We start from the raw sequence: 18,220 nt of genomic DNA on the forward strand, positions 1-18,220 counted from the left end.
AGAAGTTTCTGAGAAGAAGTTCGTAGGCTCTTTTAGAGAGCACTTAGCAGGTAGAGCTCCCATACTTTCAAAATTCCCTGGCTGTGAGTGACTTAATGAGCAACACGCATTGGATTCCACCCTGTTTCAAACAAATAAAATTCTGAAGGATAACTGATCTGGCACTTATCAGAACAGGATTATGTGCCAATGTGCAGTCATCCTTGTTGATGATGGGAGCAGGGAGCAGAAAAACAGGTTGCTAAAGGCCTTGTAAAGATTCAGGTATAAGCCCTGAAATCTAAATATGATTTTTTTTATCACATGTAGAATGGAATAATCTAACAGATCATCACCCTATTCATAATAAAATAGACATCATTTCCCTCCATCTGGATGGTGTTTTCCAGCTTAAGTCATCATTTATGATACTTTACAAGGCTTATTAATCTACAGAACTACTTGTGGTCATTTTGCAGCTTTTGTTATGTAAAGAGGGCTTCTAAGAGACAGCAGAGTCAATGAGGAATTCAAAGGATGACAAAGAGCTACAACTAACTCCAAGGATAACAAAGCATGTATTTTCATCCTGATACTCATTAACACAGATCCCACTACAAAAAGCCTCTGACAATCAAAACTCCTACCCCTTAAATACGCTACTGAAGGTCTAAGGAGGGTTTTAAATGCACATGCATACAGCATATGATGAGTCTAGTACAGAGCACACAGAAGTGCCTAGCCATGTGCCACAGAAAATCAAATCAGATTCTGACCTCATTTATTCCCACCTAATCTTCCTAAAGAGAATCAAAGAGCCTTGATGCAAACAGGGTATGAACTTAAACAAGAGGGAGACTTACAGCAGGGTAAAAGCTTAATTCAAGGCTGAAAAATGAAATATCTCTTGGAGTTCTGAAGCTTTCTCACAGAAAAGTAAAAGATATTTAGGTTTTTTGTTATACCAAATTTGGAATCAAATAATCACTGACTTGAAAAGCACCTCATTGCACAGTTATGCCGTGCAAATAGCCATTATTTTTATAAATTTGTAGATATGGAAGTATCTATCATCATCAGAATTGATTAGCATCACCACTGTAAACAAATATATGCAATGTTTAGATAAATTGATTTGAGTAAATTTGTTAACCATACAATTTCACTGCTGTCTCAGGACTTAATCTAACAGGCAATTGCTCATAGCTCTAGTAACGGTATAGTAAGAAGCAATTTTAAAACAATCCTTTGGTATTTCCATGGCTCAAGGCACCAGTGGCCAGAAACAGCCACTTTAAAATCAATTTTCTAATTCCTTTATTAAAAACCAAATTAAATAAACTGCTGTCAGCATAATCACTTTTTTTCCCTAATGAGACGTATAATTTTATCTATGAACAATTTTGAGAAAAGTAGTATCTAATATGTTGTTAAAAGGTAAGTGATCTGTAAAACTGAGTATGCACACACTATGGTATGCTTTCCTTCCACTACAACCATACCCCTATTTTCTGTTTTGTGATGTTTTTGGGAAAAAAAAAACAACCAAACAAGAACAACAAGTCAAAAAAAAAAACCCCACAAAACCCACAAACACTCCACCCCTCCAAAACCCAACAACAGTTGCAAGGATTTTGGTTTTATAATCCATGGTAAAACTGATCTGCTCTATTCATGCATTGCCTTAGATGTGACAAACCTGTCATGTAAACTGCATTCTTGTGGTAACATTGATAACTTCAATGCTCCGTGAAAAGCAATGTATTCAGGCATTTGACAAGATGCAAAATGTTTTCTCTGGGGATGTAAGCTGACTTGTCAGTGGAATATTTCTGTAACTACCATTAAGTCACAATCCATTTCAATATGAACTTTGGCCAAGTATAAACACAGAGATAATTTAGGTTATGATTTCCTGGCCTGGTCTGTGCATCCTGTGTATCAGACCAAAACAGCCCACTTAATGTGCATCATGGTGTACATGTGGCATAAAAAGACTAGTTTCCTTAAGGCAAGAAATACTAAACCTCAACTACAAGTCTTTTAAGTGTGCTGAGAAAGTGTTCACAGTGGGTGGGTTTACTCTTGAGACATACTTTTGGGCTCTTACATGATAAGAGGTTTTGTTAAGCGCCGCCATCCGAGACCCCGCGTAAGGGGCACAGGCCTAGGAGCGCTGACAGCTGCGCGCCCCCCGGAGCGTCGCGGCCACTACCGGCTGAGGCGCGCTCCGGGGCGCGGCACCTGTCCCTGGTGCTGACGGGGCCGCGCACCGGCAGCGGGGAACTGCTCGTCGGGCAGCTGCAGGCGCGGCCCCGGGAATGCACCCGTGCCCTCCACAGCTGTCTCCCCGCTCTCCAGGATCGCAGCCCCAGTTACCGGAGGAGATGGGATCAGTGGCACTCCCGCCTGGGCGGCGAGCTTCCCCTGCCCAGGGCGTTCGTGCTCCTGTGCAGGTCCCAGGCAATTCGGATGGGTCAGGTTCGAGTGTCTATGTGCTTGAGAACCGGGTGTGTTATTTCAGTTTTGGGGTTTGTTGTTGTTGGTTGTTCTCTTGAACAGGCTCGTAAAGCAGCGGCTTACTCACTGCACTGAGAAAACAGCTGTCTTTCTGGAAGATACTTTTGGGGGCATATTTAAAAAAAAAAATCACGTAACTGTAATAACACTGAATAGAGGGATGTATGTAGCAGGTAGATCTTGACAAAGCTCAGTCATATGAAGTGACCACAAGGCTAAGTGTTTTTAATTCAGGTGGACAATAACCTTTTTTACTCTGTACTTTTGGAAAATGGTCTTCCAAATCCTTTGGCTTCTCTTAGGCTGTAGTTTTAACTTTACCACTCAATTAAAACGACCATTGCCTATCAACCAGTGAACCACTGAAGGGGAAAATAAGTCTCTTCCACTTTTTGTAAGGGGAAAACAGAAATTTCACGCGTTCTGGCGGTACGTGGAAGTGAAGGCTGCAGGCTCCAAGCTCGCAAAGCATTAACAAACATGGTTAGGAGCTTTCCCTGAGCTTGGGCACATCCCCAGTTTCCTGCCTATCTCTCCGGACCACCTGCAGTCGAGGAGCCCAGTGCCCCGTATGAGGAGTGCCGGAAAGCCGGAGCATCACCCGCCTCCCGCGCCGCTTTCCAGAACGTTCCCGGTCCCTCCGCAGGGCACAGCCCTCCCCCGACCTCCCTTCCCGCTGCCGCCGCCATTTCTTCCCTGAGGGCACCCAGACGCGTAGCGCCCGGCGCCCCCCGGCTACCTGCTCCCCCGGCGCTCAGCCGAACCGCTCCTACAGCTTTGTCACCTTCCTGCTCTGCCACCAAGGCCAAGAGGTGATCTCCGTTCAAAAACGGACCTGTTAGGAAGTGATCGGACGCCGCAGACAACGGTTTCTCGGTTAACGGTCGCTCCGCAACCAGCCATGGCGACAAGCCCCCAAACGCTCTACCTCTCCCCCCTGGCGCCCCCTCGCGGCGACCCGGCGAAGCCGCCGCCCCGCTGAGTGACAGACGGCTGCCCGTCAGCGCGGCGCTGACGGCTCCCGGTGGGCACCGGCGCCCCTGGCACGCCACGCCCACCCGCGGCGGAGGCGCCCGGAAGGGACGTGGGCACTTTAAAAGCTGCACCTTGGCCACCCCCCTGCCTCCTGAGTGCCGCGGCGTGGCCGCCTCTCCCGCTCCTCAGCGCCCGGGGGCTAAGTGACTTGACGGCAACTCCCCGGGGGTGGTGGCCCGGCGGGAGGTGGGATGCCCGTGAGATGTCCGTGGGTGCGTGTGACCGCAAGCACCGCCCGCTGAGGGCAGCGGCCGCTCCCGTGGGGGCGGAGATCTCCGCCCGCCGGTCCGCTGGGGGCTTGGCCGCGGCGGAGCGGCAGCCCCACGCCCGCCGCCACCCGTGTCACGGTAAAGCGGTGCGTGGCCTGAGGTAGCGGTGGGCTCCTTACCGGTCTAGAGTTACCGGTTGCGCTACTCGAGATAACTGCAAGTGGGCAAGGTGGGTCGTGCCGCGGCTCTGACGGAAGGAGAAGCGCCGGCACCAGAGCGAAGGGCCGAACTCTGTCCGGCAGAGTGGGCCTAGGGGCGGCGGCTAATGCCGAGTGCCGCAGCTCCCAGCGTTCCGCCTCTGCGTAGGGAGAGTAAGCTGCCAGTGCTCTTCGGTTAAGAGGTCAGCAGAAGCCGAACGGGCAGGAGCACTGGCCCTATGCTAGGCAAAGACGGCTTGCGAATGACGGCTATGGAGTGCAGCCATTTGCTGTCTTTGAAGTCCAACCTGCAGGTTTAAAGAATTTCTGTTGTGGTAAACGTTACCTAGTAGAGCATTTAGTGGGAAGGCAAGAAAGAGTAGGTGAGTCATTCGGCTGAAATCTAACTTCTGTAAGCCTGATCGATTCAAGATTAAATCTTGAATCCTTGGTCATTTGGGCATATGCATAGGGACACACTGCTACATCAGCGTGGTGCAGTGATCCTTGAGGAATCTGTGTAGCAGACAAACAGCACTGGTGGCACAGGAACCTTCTTGTGAGCCTTATATGTTCATTGCACTGTGCCAAATCGCAGGCTCTCTGGGGGCAAGCCAACACCATAGAGATACTGTGACATTGATATCATAGCTGAGACCCCTGGTCTGTGTGAACAGTGATCTGCATATAACTTCTTTAGCCATTTGTGTGTGTGTGTGTGTTTGGGTTTGTTTGTTTGGGGTTTTTTGTCTGCTGTTTTCCTCTGTTAAGCCAAAACAGTCAATTAGGATCCCCTGCAGTAAAGCCCATATTACAGTAATCACAGGGTTCCAATCAACTTTCCCAATTTAGCCCAGAGTCAGGGAAGAATGATAAAAAATAAACAGTGGCACATTTTGCAGCCTTCTTTATCTAGTTCAAGTATCTGTATTAGAAACTGAGCCCTGCATTGTAATCCAGTCGCTGCTGTTGACTCATTTTGTGACCTGAAGCTGGTAACCTAAGTGCTATGGCTGTATATGTAAATTGACATGGTAAAGCAGCAGGTGTTCAGGTGTTTTTTACCTTAGAAAAAAAAAAGGAAATTTGATATCCTGGCAAGACACCAAACGTGCCATGGAGGTGTTAAGTATTGCGTACTGTAGTGGGTGCCTTTAAAAACAATGACTGAGGTGCTGGTAAAGTGAGAACTTGGTAACATACACTTAAGTCTTTTTGTAATACAGGGGCAAAAAAGTCTATGTAAACAGGCTGGACAGGTATCTTTTTCCTTCGTAGCCTGTCTCTCTACAGGTATAGTTTGTAGTTTAACACAATTAGCAAAAATCTTCAAATCTTTTGAAGATCAAAAGTGTCTGTCTACACTATGGTATATACCCAGCCTTCTGTAGTAGTAGAAAGAGGTCATGGCAGGAAGAAAAACAAACCAAAACCAGCCATGCAGCAGGAAAAAAATGTGAAAAGCCGTTTTTCTGTCATGGTGAAGAATCTAGAATTGAGGTAAACAGCAAATTTGATGAATTGATAAGGCGATACTGGCAACAGCAAACAGCCAAACAGAAAACAGTTTGAGCTGCATTTCTGAAGATGTATTACAGAGAACGGAGATAATATTCAATCATTGTATTGCTCTGGCTTATCTCTCCAGCAATACTATATTCTGTTGGGACCTACAAACTAGAATGGCATGGACAAAGTAGATTTTGGTGAAGCCAAGCATGATAGAAAATGTAGTTTCTTAAGAAAGATCTGAATGCAGGACTTCAGACAACTTGATAAAGGGGCTAAGAGGAACTCAAAACCACAAAGTTCTGTGAGAACTGAAGGGTTTTGATTAAATGGGTGAAACAAAGCTATACATAGAAGTACAAGTAGGATTAGTTCAGTTCAGAGCTCTGCACTGTAGGAAGAGAGATGGCAGTGAGCTCTTTTGCATTGTAGATAGTCTTGCGTTGGAAGCAATACAGAACTTGTGCTGAACTTGTGGGAAAAATCTTTGCTCTTGGTAATTTTATATTCAGTTTGACATTGTAAAGGTAGGAATTCAGAGCTTAAAAGCTTTTACATCTCTAATACATCAGTTTCAAATTTTGTAGCACTGATCAGCTATTTTGTCTTGTGGATTGCAGTGAAGATCAGTCCTCAAATACAGTTCCTTATTAATCCACATAAAATATAATTAATATTGGGTTTATTTAAAATTTTGGTAACCGGTAGCATTGCATATATCAGACATCTGGTTCAAAGCTTGAGTTTTCTTCATGCAGTGTCTAGGTGAGTAGTTTCTTCACATGCTCCTGATCCATTCTCCTTGCCTTTCCGCTCTTCTGAAAGAGTGTAGATAAACTTACTGGGAACAGTGCAGGAATCCATGAGAAAAAGAACATGTCTGTCATAATGGTGAATGTTGCCAAAGAGGCATAGTCTGTTGCAGATCAGAAGTTCAACTCTCGAGCATGAGATGCTCTGAAATGCTTGGTAATACAACCTCGTTGCTGCAGTAACAGTAATTCAAGGTTTTTCTATGAGCATATCTAGCACAGCAGCTAAAATATAACTGATGAGTAATGTAGCCAGCTTAATGAAGTAGTAGCAACTTGAACAATTGGAGTTTCCATTACTTGTTTCTTTCCACCTAATTTAGCATTGACACTAGTGGTTTTTATTTCATTCACTTAATGGTGATGCACTTCCAAGCATGCAGTTGTAGCTTTGCTAAAGTCAATTCACTGTAATACAACGTGGTCTCTTAGCATGTGTGAATTGTTTCCGCTAGTGTAAGGTCTCTGACGTGGAAGGATGGCTCTGCCCAGGCTCCAAATATTTGCTGAAGGTGGTGGCATTCTCCTCTGCTGTAGAGGTGTCCATCCAGCTTCCTCACAGCTGTTCCCATCAGTCAACCCTGGGGGGGACCTGGTGAGGTCTGGACAATTCTCTGTCTTGATGTCTGTAGAGAAAATGTCACCCTCCTCCTGGAATATGTTTGGTTGTTTTTATTCCTTTAAATGTCACCCTTACACCAGTGACCTCATCTGACTCAGCATAGCTTCTGCCTGAAGCGGGGGGAACTATAAGCAAGATTTTGACATAGCTGGAGAATGTAGGGAAGAAGGCTCACCAAAAGAAACAAAATACTGTTGTTTGAGCAAACAGAGAATTATTTTTGGGTCCATCTAACAGGCAGTTATGTAGAGCAACTAAAACCTCATCTAAACATCAGAAGCTGCTGAAAACAAGGGGATTCTCTATTATGTACACACAGTTTATTTCGTCCTCAGGTTTCCCAGGAGGTTTTGCTGAGATTTCTGCTGGTAACCATGTTGGAGCTATACCTGCTGCACCAGTCCAGTTGCTGGGTTTGCTTTGGATGTTTGACATGGTGAGAACACCCATGTCTCTCACCTTTGGAAACAGGACAGGGTTGAAGTAGTCATCTGCCTAGATCACCAGCTTTTTTATTTTAAGGCTGATTGTATTAGAAGTCTGTAGAAGACAAGTGAGACCTATGCAAAGAGTGTCCTCAGCAAATGAAGCTGTGACTACAACATGAGCTCCTTTACTGTTTGCTTTTCATTATTAGGCACAAAGCTTTCTCCAGTGAGGCAGATGGGAAACAAACGTAGGAGGGAAGGACTTGGAGAAGGCTGGAGAAAGAAAAATCTGGAATATTTATACTTCAAAAATGTACTTGGTAGTGATAGTACGGGCACATGAAAGAGCTGTGGTCCTGTGAGGACCTTCCCCTTCCTGAAGGGGAGTGTTGGCCAGGACACTGGAATATCGTCTACACTTTCTTTTTAAAAGTGCCAAGCTATGCTGAATGTTCATGCAGACACGGACAGAAACCAAAGGAGTAGGAAAGAGTGACCTCAGTTTAACATTTCATTCAAATGACAGTACCTCTAATGAGATTACCGCTGTAGTTTCCTAGCACACCACCCAGCCTGATGGATCTCAGATCCTTTCAAATGTCCTAAACTGATAAGCAAATGTCATATTAAACATGTGAAAGCAGGATAGAAATTAATAAAGTTTGATTAAACAGCATCTCTGTTTCTTAATGGTTATTCTCTTCAGCTTGCTGTGTAGTTTTATTGTGGTCTGGGTTTTGCTCCCCCTCTTCCCTGACTGAAGATTTAGGTATAGGAAGGCAACATGCACAGAACAATCCATAAAAAAGTAACCTTTCTTCTAATACTTTTATTCTGTGATACTGTCTTTACTAGTGAAGCAATGACTTGCTGTGTTTGTCTTCTGTTTTTATTCCATTTTTCTGAATCTTTAAAATGGAGCCAAGAAAGGTCACTAAAAAACAGTAATGACTTCTTAGGAAAAGAATAGTGCAGTGACAATTTACCTTCAATCTTTTGTGTGTGCAGATGACCATCAAAACCAACCAACCAACCAAACAGAAAACCCAAAACCCAAACCAAACAAAAACCGAAAACTCTGCGACTTGAACTGCAGCAATTTGGTTTTGTTTTCCCTTAAAGTCATCATCCAAACATCACTGGTTCTGGACTCATACAGAGTAGGTTACAGCTGTTAATGTAAATGTGCCCTAGAGGCATTTGTGAGATGTCAGAAACCCATTTCTTTTCAAGCTGTGTCTTGCTATTTGCTTTGGTTTTGGTTTGGGCCCATTCTACTGGCTTAATGTAGCTTTCATTCACATCCACGTGAACTGCTGTGGTTTAATTTGGACCTCTGACTGAAAAATACAGTTACGTGGTTTAGTCTGGTGTGTATGCAGAGTTTAATTATTCCCTTGTACAAATGGGTTTTCTACCATTTAGTATTCTGTGAATACTAAACACATTGCCCCATGGTTTTGAAAAACGGTTGACCATCTCCTCAGATAAAGACTGAGCTCAGTTTTTCTACCACATTTTAAGGTAGGTGTATGGGCAGAGTGCCCTACTATAAGTGTTCAAAATGAGCTACCTCATTCCAGTGCGTTATGTGGTTTTGGTTGTCTTTTTGATTATCAGAGTAGAACCCATGGGATTTTATTTTTTTGTCCCCCACACCGCAATGTAATGGGAATTTCTTTCTAACCAGAGGGTAAAGGCAGGGATGCTGTGGAGTTAACAGGAGAGTGGTTCTGGAGGTCCTGTGTGTATTAATGACTTGAAAGGGGTGAGTGTTTTAATGTTTCTAGCTTTACCATGAGAGCAGAAGGTTTTTGCTTGTATCTATAGTTCTGCCAACAACTTCTTGCCTTCCCTCATATTCTCTGTATTTTAGCTGTTGCAAATCTAAGGCAGAAATGCTGTCCAGCATTACTGAATAAGAATTATAAAGTTTTAAAGTTTTATAGAACACCTAACGTGGGAATATAAACTATGAAAAATCATGGAATGAATTAAGGAAGCAGTTAGCTAGCTATTTGTATTCTTAGGCTTCTGTTTAAGTGTCACACCTTTAGAACACTTGCATCAAAATAATGAGACAGGTATGTAGTGAAACTGTGCTTTTGCCAAGGAAGTTAAATGCTGATTATAAATAACCCACAATACCTCTGTCTGCATTCAGAGAGAATTAATTTTTTTTCCCTTGGGAAGGCAAGAGCCAAGCATGAAATCGGGGTGGGGGGGCGGTTGTGATGCTACATGCATGTAGCATGTACTTTTTTCAGTTTAACAAACTAATGCAAAAAAAAAAAAGGTCAACACTTTGGCGCCTTTCCTGCTACATATGGAAATACCTGTGTAAAAACAACTTGCTTGTAGAACATTGTATATCACAGTGTAATAAACATTCTGAAGCAGAAAGTTAAAAATGGCTATGTAGCTGTTAACAGGTCAATAAAGAGTTTTGGGTGTTTGGGATTTTAGCATGGAGTTTTGTTCTATTACAAGATGTGTTTTGCCCATAAGGTAACTGAGCATGAAGAGGGGCTCGAGAAGCCTAGAAGGATCTGTCCCCTTCCCTGGGGGCTATATTAGACCTCTGAGTCATGAAGTCTTTGCATAGTAGGTGTCTGGTTACACACCTTTTATGGACCCTACTCAGCTGGGATATCAGCATCTGCATTATAGTTCCCATCTATTCTTAGGTGATATCAGAGCACAACTGAACAGGCAAGGCAGAAAGATAATCACTTTCATTATATAAAACTCTTCCCTTTTTTTCATTCTGGCTTTTTTTTTTTCACTTTCTCTGTCTATCCTATCCTTCTGTTCTGCAGTGCCTTCTCATTGCTGTGTGAAAGAGATACACCATGGCTTACAGCGTGACTCTGAATGGACCTGGACCATGGGGTTTCCGACTGCAAGGGGGCAAGGACTTCAATATGCCCTTGACCATCTCCAGAGTAAGTGAGAAAAAAGTCTTGTTGAGCTTGTTTATGTTGGAAATAGCAGTGAACTGGTTATGTGTAGACTGACCTGGCCTAGCAAAATAGAGGATCTTTGCAGCTAGGTCTGAAAAAAGAGAATATAATGTGGGCTTAAAATTTACCACTTCAAGGTACAACCTGGCATTGATGATGCCTCAGGAAGACAGTTCTCATTAGTATGTTTTTAAGAATGCTTACACTGTCTCTTTTAAGTAAGCTTCCAGTTCTGTTTTGTGTGGTGGTGTCTCTTTTTTTGCTGATCAGGGCCTCAATGATATGATATGGTGGTGTCTATTTGGAGGGAAGGGAATAGAACAACTGTGAATGGGAATATAGAACTATATTTTTAGAAAATGATCATGTAACTGCTTGTAAATACGTGAAGCCTAGGTGCTAAAACTGGACAAAGACAGGGATACATGTCCCCTCTTTTTGGGGGGGGAGCAATAAGCAGATGAAAATGAGACATGTCAAGCAGAAGTCTCAATAGTACTTAAAATACTGTCTTAAATTATGTAGAAGCCTTCCATTTGCAGCTGACAACCAACATGTGATTTAATAATTAATTACTTGATGTATCTGTCGATTACAGATCAGTCCATTTATTTCCTAGCTGACTCCTCTAAGATCAGTATTTTAAGTTGTTAGAGTGGAGTGCTCTTATTAGCTGAATTGGCTCAGTTGCCTAAAGGTTTTTAATCATTGGATAGTTTTCAGGGAATTTGTAAGTATTTCCTTACCTACCTTTTTCTTATCAGCTAGATAGTCCTGTGTAACTTCTGGTTTGGAAACTACTTTCTACTCTCTTGTGGCTCCTGTCTCTTTTTTAATTTTTTTTCTTTCTTTTGTTTCTACTCTGACAATCTCAGATCTGTTCCGGAATCTTCAGATCTTTTTAGAGACGTCTTGGTTCCCCACAGATCACCTGCAGAAGGCTTGTTTTGCAGGGCAATGATGAGAGGGGTTACTTACATGAGTGTTTAAAAGGAATACCAGGATGATTTCATCAGACAAACAAATAGAATGCAAACAAAAGGTCTGCTCCACTGCAAAAAAAAAAAAAAAAACACTACACTACCCTGAAAACTGGGTTTGTTGTTTGTTGGGTTGTTTTTTTTGCCTAATGAAAACAGAGTCTGTGAAGTTGTGGGTACCAAATTGATTTCCCTGCAACGATCATGACTCAGTCGTCAATGACCTTCTTAAATCTTAACTGCAGTATTTCATATTCATACTATAAAGCTCTCTATTATTTCATGTCCCTTATTCTTATGCAGAATATTCTTTCCTCTGAAGACAGAGCCACATTTAACTTAATACTAGGTCCTGTGATGGTAAGAGGAACATTTCATAACCCCTTTTGAGGAAGAGGCATAGTAATTGCAAAGAAGGCTGTTCTGTCAGTGTTAAAAACAAACAAGAAAAAACAAACAAAAAGGAGCCCTGTACACAAAAATAAACTCATTTCATAAACTTATACTAATTTCAGTATGATAAATAATTTTGGTATTTCTTTCTTTATCCCACTGAAGGTAAGTATGGAGAGATGTCAACATATTTCTGTAGGCATTTTCATAACACTTTGCAGTGTGTACTGTATGGTATTGATTTTTTTTTTTATAAGTCATACCTAGAGGCTGTCAGTCAAAGGCTGGGGCTGTGGGACTTGCACTATATATGACACAATCAGAAAGAAAAAAACAGTTGTTTCCCAAAGAATCCATTTTCTTAGATTATAATCTCTTAAAGTATACTCATTATGTCCAAAGGCTATAGATTTTCATAGGGCTTTTGAGAGCATATGGTAAGTAGCAGTGAAACTGCAAAGGATGGATTCCCAGAGGTGTGGAGAAATTACCTCTTCACACAGCTGGCTGCATTTCCAGCAGTAGAAGTGTCAGAAAGCACCGTTAAATATTTTGAACTCTTTCCCAGTGAGGCCCAGTTTTTAGTTGCTTTGGGATTGGATTCAATTTGTAGCCAGCCTTAGGGGTAAAAAGCAGGCATGCAGAAATGAACATAGCCTCTTTAGGCTACGTAGCATGAGGGAGCTGGAGTGTGGAAGTCTGCTAGTTGTGATAGCTTTTTAATTGGAACTCGATGATGATAGCGTTCTTAAAGTCCATTTTTAGTTTAACATCTCTCACATAAATATATCTCCAAACAGTTAAGATATTCCCTTTAATCAGCAATTTGCCATCATAAATGAGTTCAGCTGTGAATTTAGCCATAATTGCAATATTACCATGGGGGAAAAGGAAAGATGTACTTGCATTCTCAAGATACTATTGGGGAGGCAAAATAACTGAAGAAAATCCCTTTCTTGGGAAAGGCACACAGCTCTAAATGTTGCCAGTGGATGCCATCCACATGCCACACATGTTGACTGGTTTTGATCCACAGCTCTCCTGAGATGGGATTGGACTCCCTAGGTGCAAGATGAGTCCTAGACCCCAAACACTTCAGCTGTAAGGGTCTTACAATTGCTTTTAATACCAGATGGAATTTAATACCAGTGCAGTGGCCCTTTTTGTCTACATATGCATTGTATCCCTCTATGTAGGCAGATAGATTTCATATGTAGACACGCTCATTATTTTCTAACGGTCCGAAAGCAGTAAGACTGATTGGGTGTGCCACAGAGAAAAAGAAAAAAAAGACTCATCCTTTCTCATGGAGGCTTTGTGTTCTTCTATCATGCCACAAGTCATGCTATTAGAGAGTTGCCTTTGACCTCCTGAGAAAGATGGTGACAACAGTCTACCACACTGGGATTGTTCATCCCATCTATAGTCTTACTCATGCATGTTTCGAAGGACTTCCCTGAAAGGGGAAGCTAGTATGAAGCTGGCCCACACTTAGACATACGGTGGCCACACTGGACTTATGAACTAGGGCTGTGGCTTAGTTGACTGTTGCGCTGCACTCTGTCAGTCATTACTTTACAATTCCCACTCAGCTTGAACTTCATCTGAGAAGCAGGGGAGAAAATGTGAAGGTCTTTGAAGCTTGACAAAAGCACAGTCTGAGGCTGTGATACGACAAATGCTTCTGTTGAGGAAAATACATTTTAAAACAGTGGGCAAAGAAGGTAATTAATCAAAGATGTTTGGCACAACAGTTCAGTTTTAAAGAACTCTTTTTAAAATGCTGTCTGAGATACTGTTATTTTCTTCCCTTCAGGTAGGTTCAGGTGATCAGCTCACTGTTAAATAGTCAACAGCCTAAGACACAGGAGTTATAGTCAGTGAGCTGAGTGACAGCTGAAGATATGTTCCCTGAAATGGATTGTTCTGCTTATCTGTTCTTTGTCTAAAAATAAGTGCCTGACTAACTTAGAGGGGGTGGGGTGAGGAAAAGACAAGACAGAAACAAGTGGAGAAGAGTTAAGGTCACCCTTGCAGCTTTCACATTTCTTTAACAATGGCATTAGAAATTAATCTAGGAATATTGAAAAATATTTTTCCAGTCCCTACCCTACAGACCATCCTATCCTCTAGAAGAAACTTTGTCAAAAGATGTCATGAGGTAGCAGAGGTATGAAAACAGTATTGATAGACCCTCAGTAAAGCTGAGCATGTCAGTCCTACTGAAATGGATGAGACTTACAGGTTGTTGGCAATGCTAAGAGCTATCAGCAATGGCATGATCATATGCATAAATCTGGTCTTTCCAAATTGATGTAGGCAGCAAATCAGGTTTTCTCCTGCTGCTTGCTTGCACTGTCTAGAAGCAAGCAGAATTCCTTAGTTTTATAGACCTAATAGCCTGTAAGAAGGCTGTTAGGTATAGTCAGTTACCTGAAGTGCTGAGTTGCCCTGTTACCTAAAATGTTACAATTGCACATGGATAGAAGCAATAGCAGAGCCTCTTCATATATTGCTGAATGTTTATTGCTGAATGGCAAGCTTCTCTAGAGAGACAGACTGGCTTGCAGGTGATATGATGAGCTGGAAGTTATGCAAGAATTATCATCATCTAAGATAGCAGAAATATTATCCAGAACAGTGTGGTAATTCATGACTAGTATATTCACTCTGGGGTTATCCATACAGTTTTGTATTTTCTACAAATCTTGCCTGGGTTTCCAATCAAAAGTTGGATCCTGAAGCTGAAGAACATAGTGTTTAAACAAAACAAAAGTTTAGAGGACTATTTTGGCTTTATTCTGTGAAGTGTGGAAGATATCTGGTGATGATGTAAATGCACTGAGGGTAAATGGCAAGCACTAATAGGAAAAAAATGAGATTTAGCTTATCTGATACAAGCAGCCTGGAGCAGCTCTTTGGGGGGGATCTATTCTAGCATTTTGCAGGCCATATCTCTGGAGGAGCAGGAAGGCTTTTCCTCACATTTGTTGAGCTCTTTCATTTTTATTAGCATCTTTTCCTGATTGCTTCCTGTCCCTCCTCCACTCTCTAGCATGCATATGTTGACCTCTTGCTGTGACTGCATTTCCTTTAGAAGAGCTATGTGAGAGTATTCATTTCCTGTAGGCCTGATGCATATGGGCTATCAGCACCTTACAACGGTCAAGTGATGCATGAATGGAGTCCATTTCTGCTTTTTTTTTGTTCTATTCTTGAATGCAGGGAAACCTCAGATTATTCAGGTCAGGCACTATGCATCCTGCAACTTCCGTTTAGATAGCCATGTGCTGCTGTACATAACTTTTAATCAGAAGAGTGCAGTTTACCTGTTAGACTGAACTGAACAAATCAACAAGTTCACTTGAAATGCTGGTTCCACATCATCCATTAAGCATCCATCTCTGGTGACTTGAACTGCTGAGTAGTTGTCCTACAGCTACAACGGCAACTTTGTGAGAGTGTGGGTTTGGTTTCTGCTTTAATTTACAAATGTGAATCCCTCACAATACTAAAAACTATAGATCAGTATTTATAATAGTTGTTATTCTGCAAAACTAACAGGTAAGTTTTTTGTCCTTTGAAAGTCTTTTAACTGCTATTCAGTAGAGATGATTCCTTTTCCCCCCAAACTGAAATGACTGAGTCAGCTTCTGAGAGGGAAAATGAGCTATTTAATGTAACGACTGTATTATATCTAGATAAACTCTAGTAATTTCTTATGCATGAATGGTTTCACATATTTCCAGTCTTCTACAATTTAACTCACTCTAGTACCTTGTGAGAGGAAAATAAAATACTTCCAGGCCAATTTTCAAGTACACTCCAAAACTTTCATGTCTCTTTTTGATAAAACATCTATTCTGTGGGCATCAGCATTTCTTTGGAATAATGGGCTTAACTTGCATATAACTCCTTGAGCAACAGTCACACCATCCAAAGTTATAACATTCTGAGTTTTATTTTGTGCAGTCGTTTGTTATATGTACAAATGTGTCAGTGTCATGGGAGAATACTAGTTACTTTAGATGGTATCTTTGCTTTCAAACTAATTTGCAAGCCAATTCTGTATGTTTACAGCTACCATTATCAGAAATGTTTGTATTTCTGTATGGTTAAAGTAATCACTAAATACTAAGCTCACTGGTGAAGCAGTATTTTGTACTCTGCACTGTGTCTGTGCAGCCATCACACACAGCTCTGTTTAATGCTCTGTTTCTTAATTCTATCCATGTTTTGAATTGCAGGAGAAACATTTAGCCCTATTAGAATATAGGCCCCATTGACATGAATAATAGCTGAGGTACTGGCTTAAGTGATGTTACATTATCAAACCTGCTGCTGTTACTATCCTGGCACATAATACATAACTTCTGAGTTTGAAGCCCTTTCTTTATTTCACCTGTTAAATGCAGCTTTTCTCTTTGGGATGTGGTTGTATCTGAATCATCAGTGCTGTGTGGCATTAGCTGTCAAAAGAGCTTAGTGTATGAAATAAAATGGGGCTGAACAGCATCTATGCAATTACCAACTCAGTTATAACTACAGTTGGTATCTACTGGTGCTAGCTTACTATTCATACAAAAAAAAAAAAAAAAGCCACAACCCACTCTGCAGTAATTTTGCAGCTTTCTTTCCTGCAAAAGGGAGAGGAACAGAGCTCTTTGGTTGAACAGGAGGCATAGTGTTAAACTGTGAGAAACTTGGGCCCAAGGCTGGTGAGAAGCTGAGACATTCACAAGTGGGGATAACCCTGGTTATTGTGTCTTTATGGAGAAGGAGGAGGTATCTTAATCTGAGGAATGAGATCCATGACATGAGATATGTTCCCTTTTCTCTTAACATTTAAAAGTGTTTCCTGGCAACTGGATAACCTAGTCTGACAAAATTCTCAGCCTTTGGCCTAGAGTTTGTTTCTTTGAGAATATAGTTCTTGTGGTATTTCAGGAAGTCCTTAGACTTACTTAATTATTATTAAAGTTAATAATTTTGCAGATCCTTTAGAACTAGTAAATGCAACAGGAGGTAACCATTAAATTACAAATTTAAAGCTGCTGAACAGTTAGTGCTTTATAAATAAAATGCACAATAAGCTTTTTTCAGGTAAAACTTTTTGTTATTATCTGAACTCTGTAAATCGCTGTTTTCTAACATAGCAGATAACCTTGTCATTAGCCCCATTCTGAATACATAATTGCAAAATGTTCTCCAGCCAGTGGAACACAAAGAGAGGAAATTAGTTCTGAGAATACATTAGCATTAGCTTTCAATACCAGCAACAGCAGTTCTCCTCTGGTCAGTCTTGTTGCTCAATTAGGAGCATTAAGTGTATGTTATTTTATAACTATAAAATGTATGTATTAAAAAAACAAAATGAAACCTATAAACCTTTAATAGCACTGTGAAAGGATCAAAATAGTGTGCAAGATACAATGGTCTTCACTATAATCTAGTTTGTAGTGGACTGGAGTTAGCGACAACGCAATTTGATGTGACTGATCTGTGCGTAACTAGAAGTTTCTACACATAGGTACCTGAGATGTCACCATTTTAATGTATAATATAGTGTTAGATGGTGTCCAATGTAATATCAGGTACTGCTTTTTTTTTTATTCTGAGTTTTCTTGCAGGAATAGCCAGATGCTCAATGTGCATGTAAATTATTAATCCCCATTGAAAGATCATGAGAAGGGCAGAGAAAGGAGGGAAATTTTTTGCTGAACATGGTAAAAATCAATACTTGCAAGTGTTGAGGAAAGAAACTAATTTATAACATTGTCTGGCAATGTCACCTATGATATGCTTTGAAATGAGTAATGCTAGTTGAAAAAGGATGGCTTATATATAGTATGTTAAAGGGCTCTTTCTTCTGTACTAATGTAATTAAAGCCTTAATAAAAGGGTTACCTAACAGCAGAATCTCAGGATAAGCCTTTTGTTCCAGTTGTCCAAATTCCTAAATCTTAATTTGATGAAAATATGCTATGATATATAAAAAATGGCACTTAATGAAGAATTTAATTTTTGCTGGTACAGAGTGAAGACAAGGATGTCAACAAGTGTGCTGTTTCATCACGTTGTGTTGACCCATCATTTACATAATATATATTTAAAAGCAGGCAGGTATCACCTGTTAAAACGTACTGCATAGGTGATATATTTTGTTTAGCTGCTATCATAACATAAGGTCCTAAATGAAATAAAAGCTTGATCATTTGAAACTGGCCCTGAAGCTTGGTCTAGTGTTACTGTTGGACATCAGTAACTGGAAACAGTTCTAAAAACTTCCATTATCCAACATGAAAGTGTTTCTGTGTTCTTCTGTGAGATTTTCAGGAGCAAAAGCACCCAGCACTTATTTACAGGGGGGAGGAAGAACTACTTTTTTTTTTAACCCACTGACTTTGAGCATAAGCAGTCTGTGTTTCAGGAATTAGCTACCCTGAAAATTATTTGTTTCCATCTTATGAATGGCTCCAGGTGACATGTTGAATGTGCGTCATACAAGGCGACTCCTCTTTTTGTTAGTAGCGACTAGCAGCCATTTTTCCAAAAAGTCAATGAGGTCTTGCT

General features: G+C 41.3%; 1 protein-coding gene across 13 annotated transcripts in view; it reads left to right on the plus strand.

The window, feature by feature from the left end:
* Positions 1–2,324: 2,324 nt before the first annotated feature.
* Positions 2,325–18,220, plus strand: part of LDB3 (LIM domain binding 3) — a 124,735-nt gene continuing 108,839 nt past the window's right edge. For 6 of the 13 annotated variants that reach the window (XM_061449470.1, XM_061449522.1, XM_061449535.1 and 3 more), the window contains exons 1-2: positions 9,884–10,023; positions 10,131–10,256. In XM_061449470.1, coding sequence (XP_061305454.1) covers positions 10,164–10,256 — 93 coding nt within the window. In that variant the 5' untranslated portion in view covers positions 9,884–10,023; positions 10,131–10,163. Of the gene's footprint in view, positions 2,456–3,060; positions 3,312–3,832; positions 3,973–4,252; positions 4,324–9,680; positions 9,744–9,883; positions 10,045–10,130; positions 10,257–18,220 lie in introns of those variants that run through there. The other 7 variants (XM_061449496.1, XM_061449515.1, XM_061449487.1 and 4 more) reach the window with 7 other exon arrangements.

This window comes from Pezoporus flaviventris, unplaced genomic scaffold (assembly GCF_033815535.1).
Source record: "Pezoporus flaviventris isolate CSIRO_AGI_PZ_B2104156 unplaced genomic scaffold, CSIRO_AGI_Pfla_v1 ptg000001l, whole genome shotgun sequence".
In the NCBI taxonomy this organism is placed as follows: Eukaryota; Metazoa; Chordata; class Aves; order Psittaciformes; family Psittacidae; genus Pezoporus; species Pezoporus flaviventris.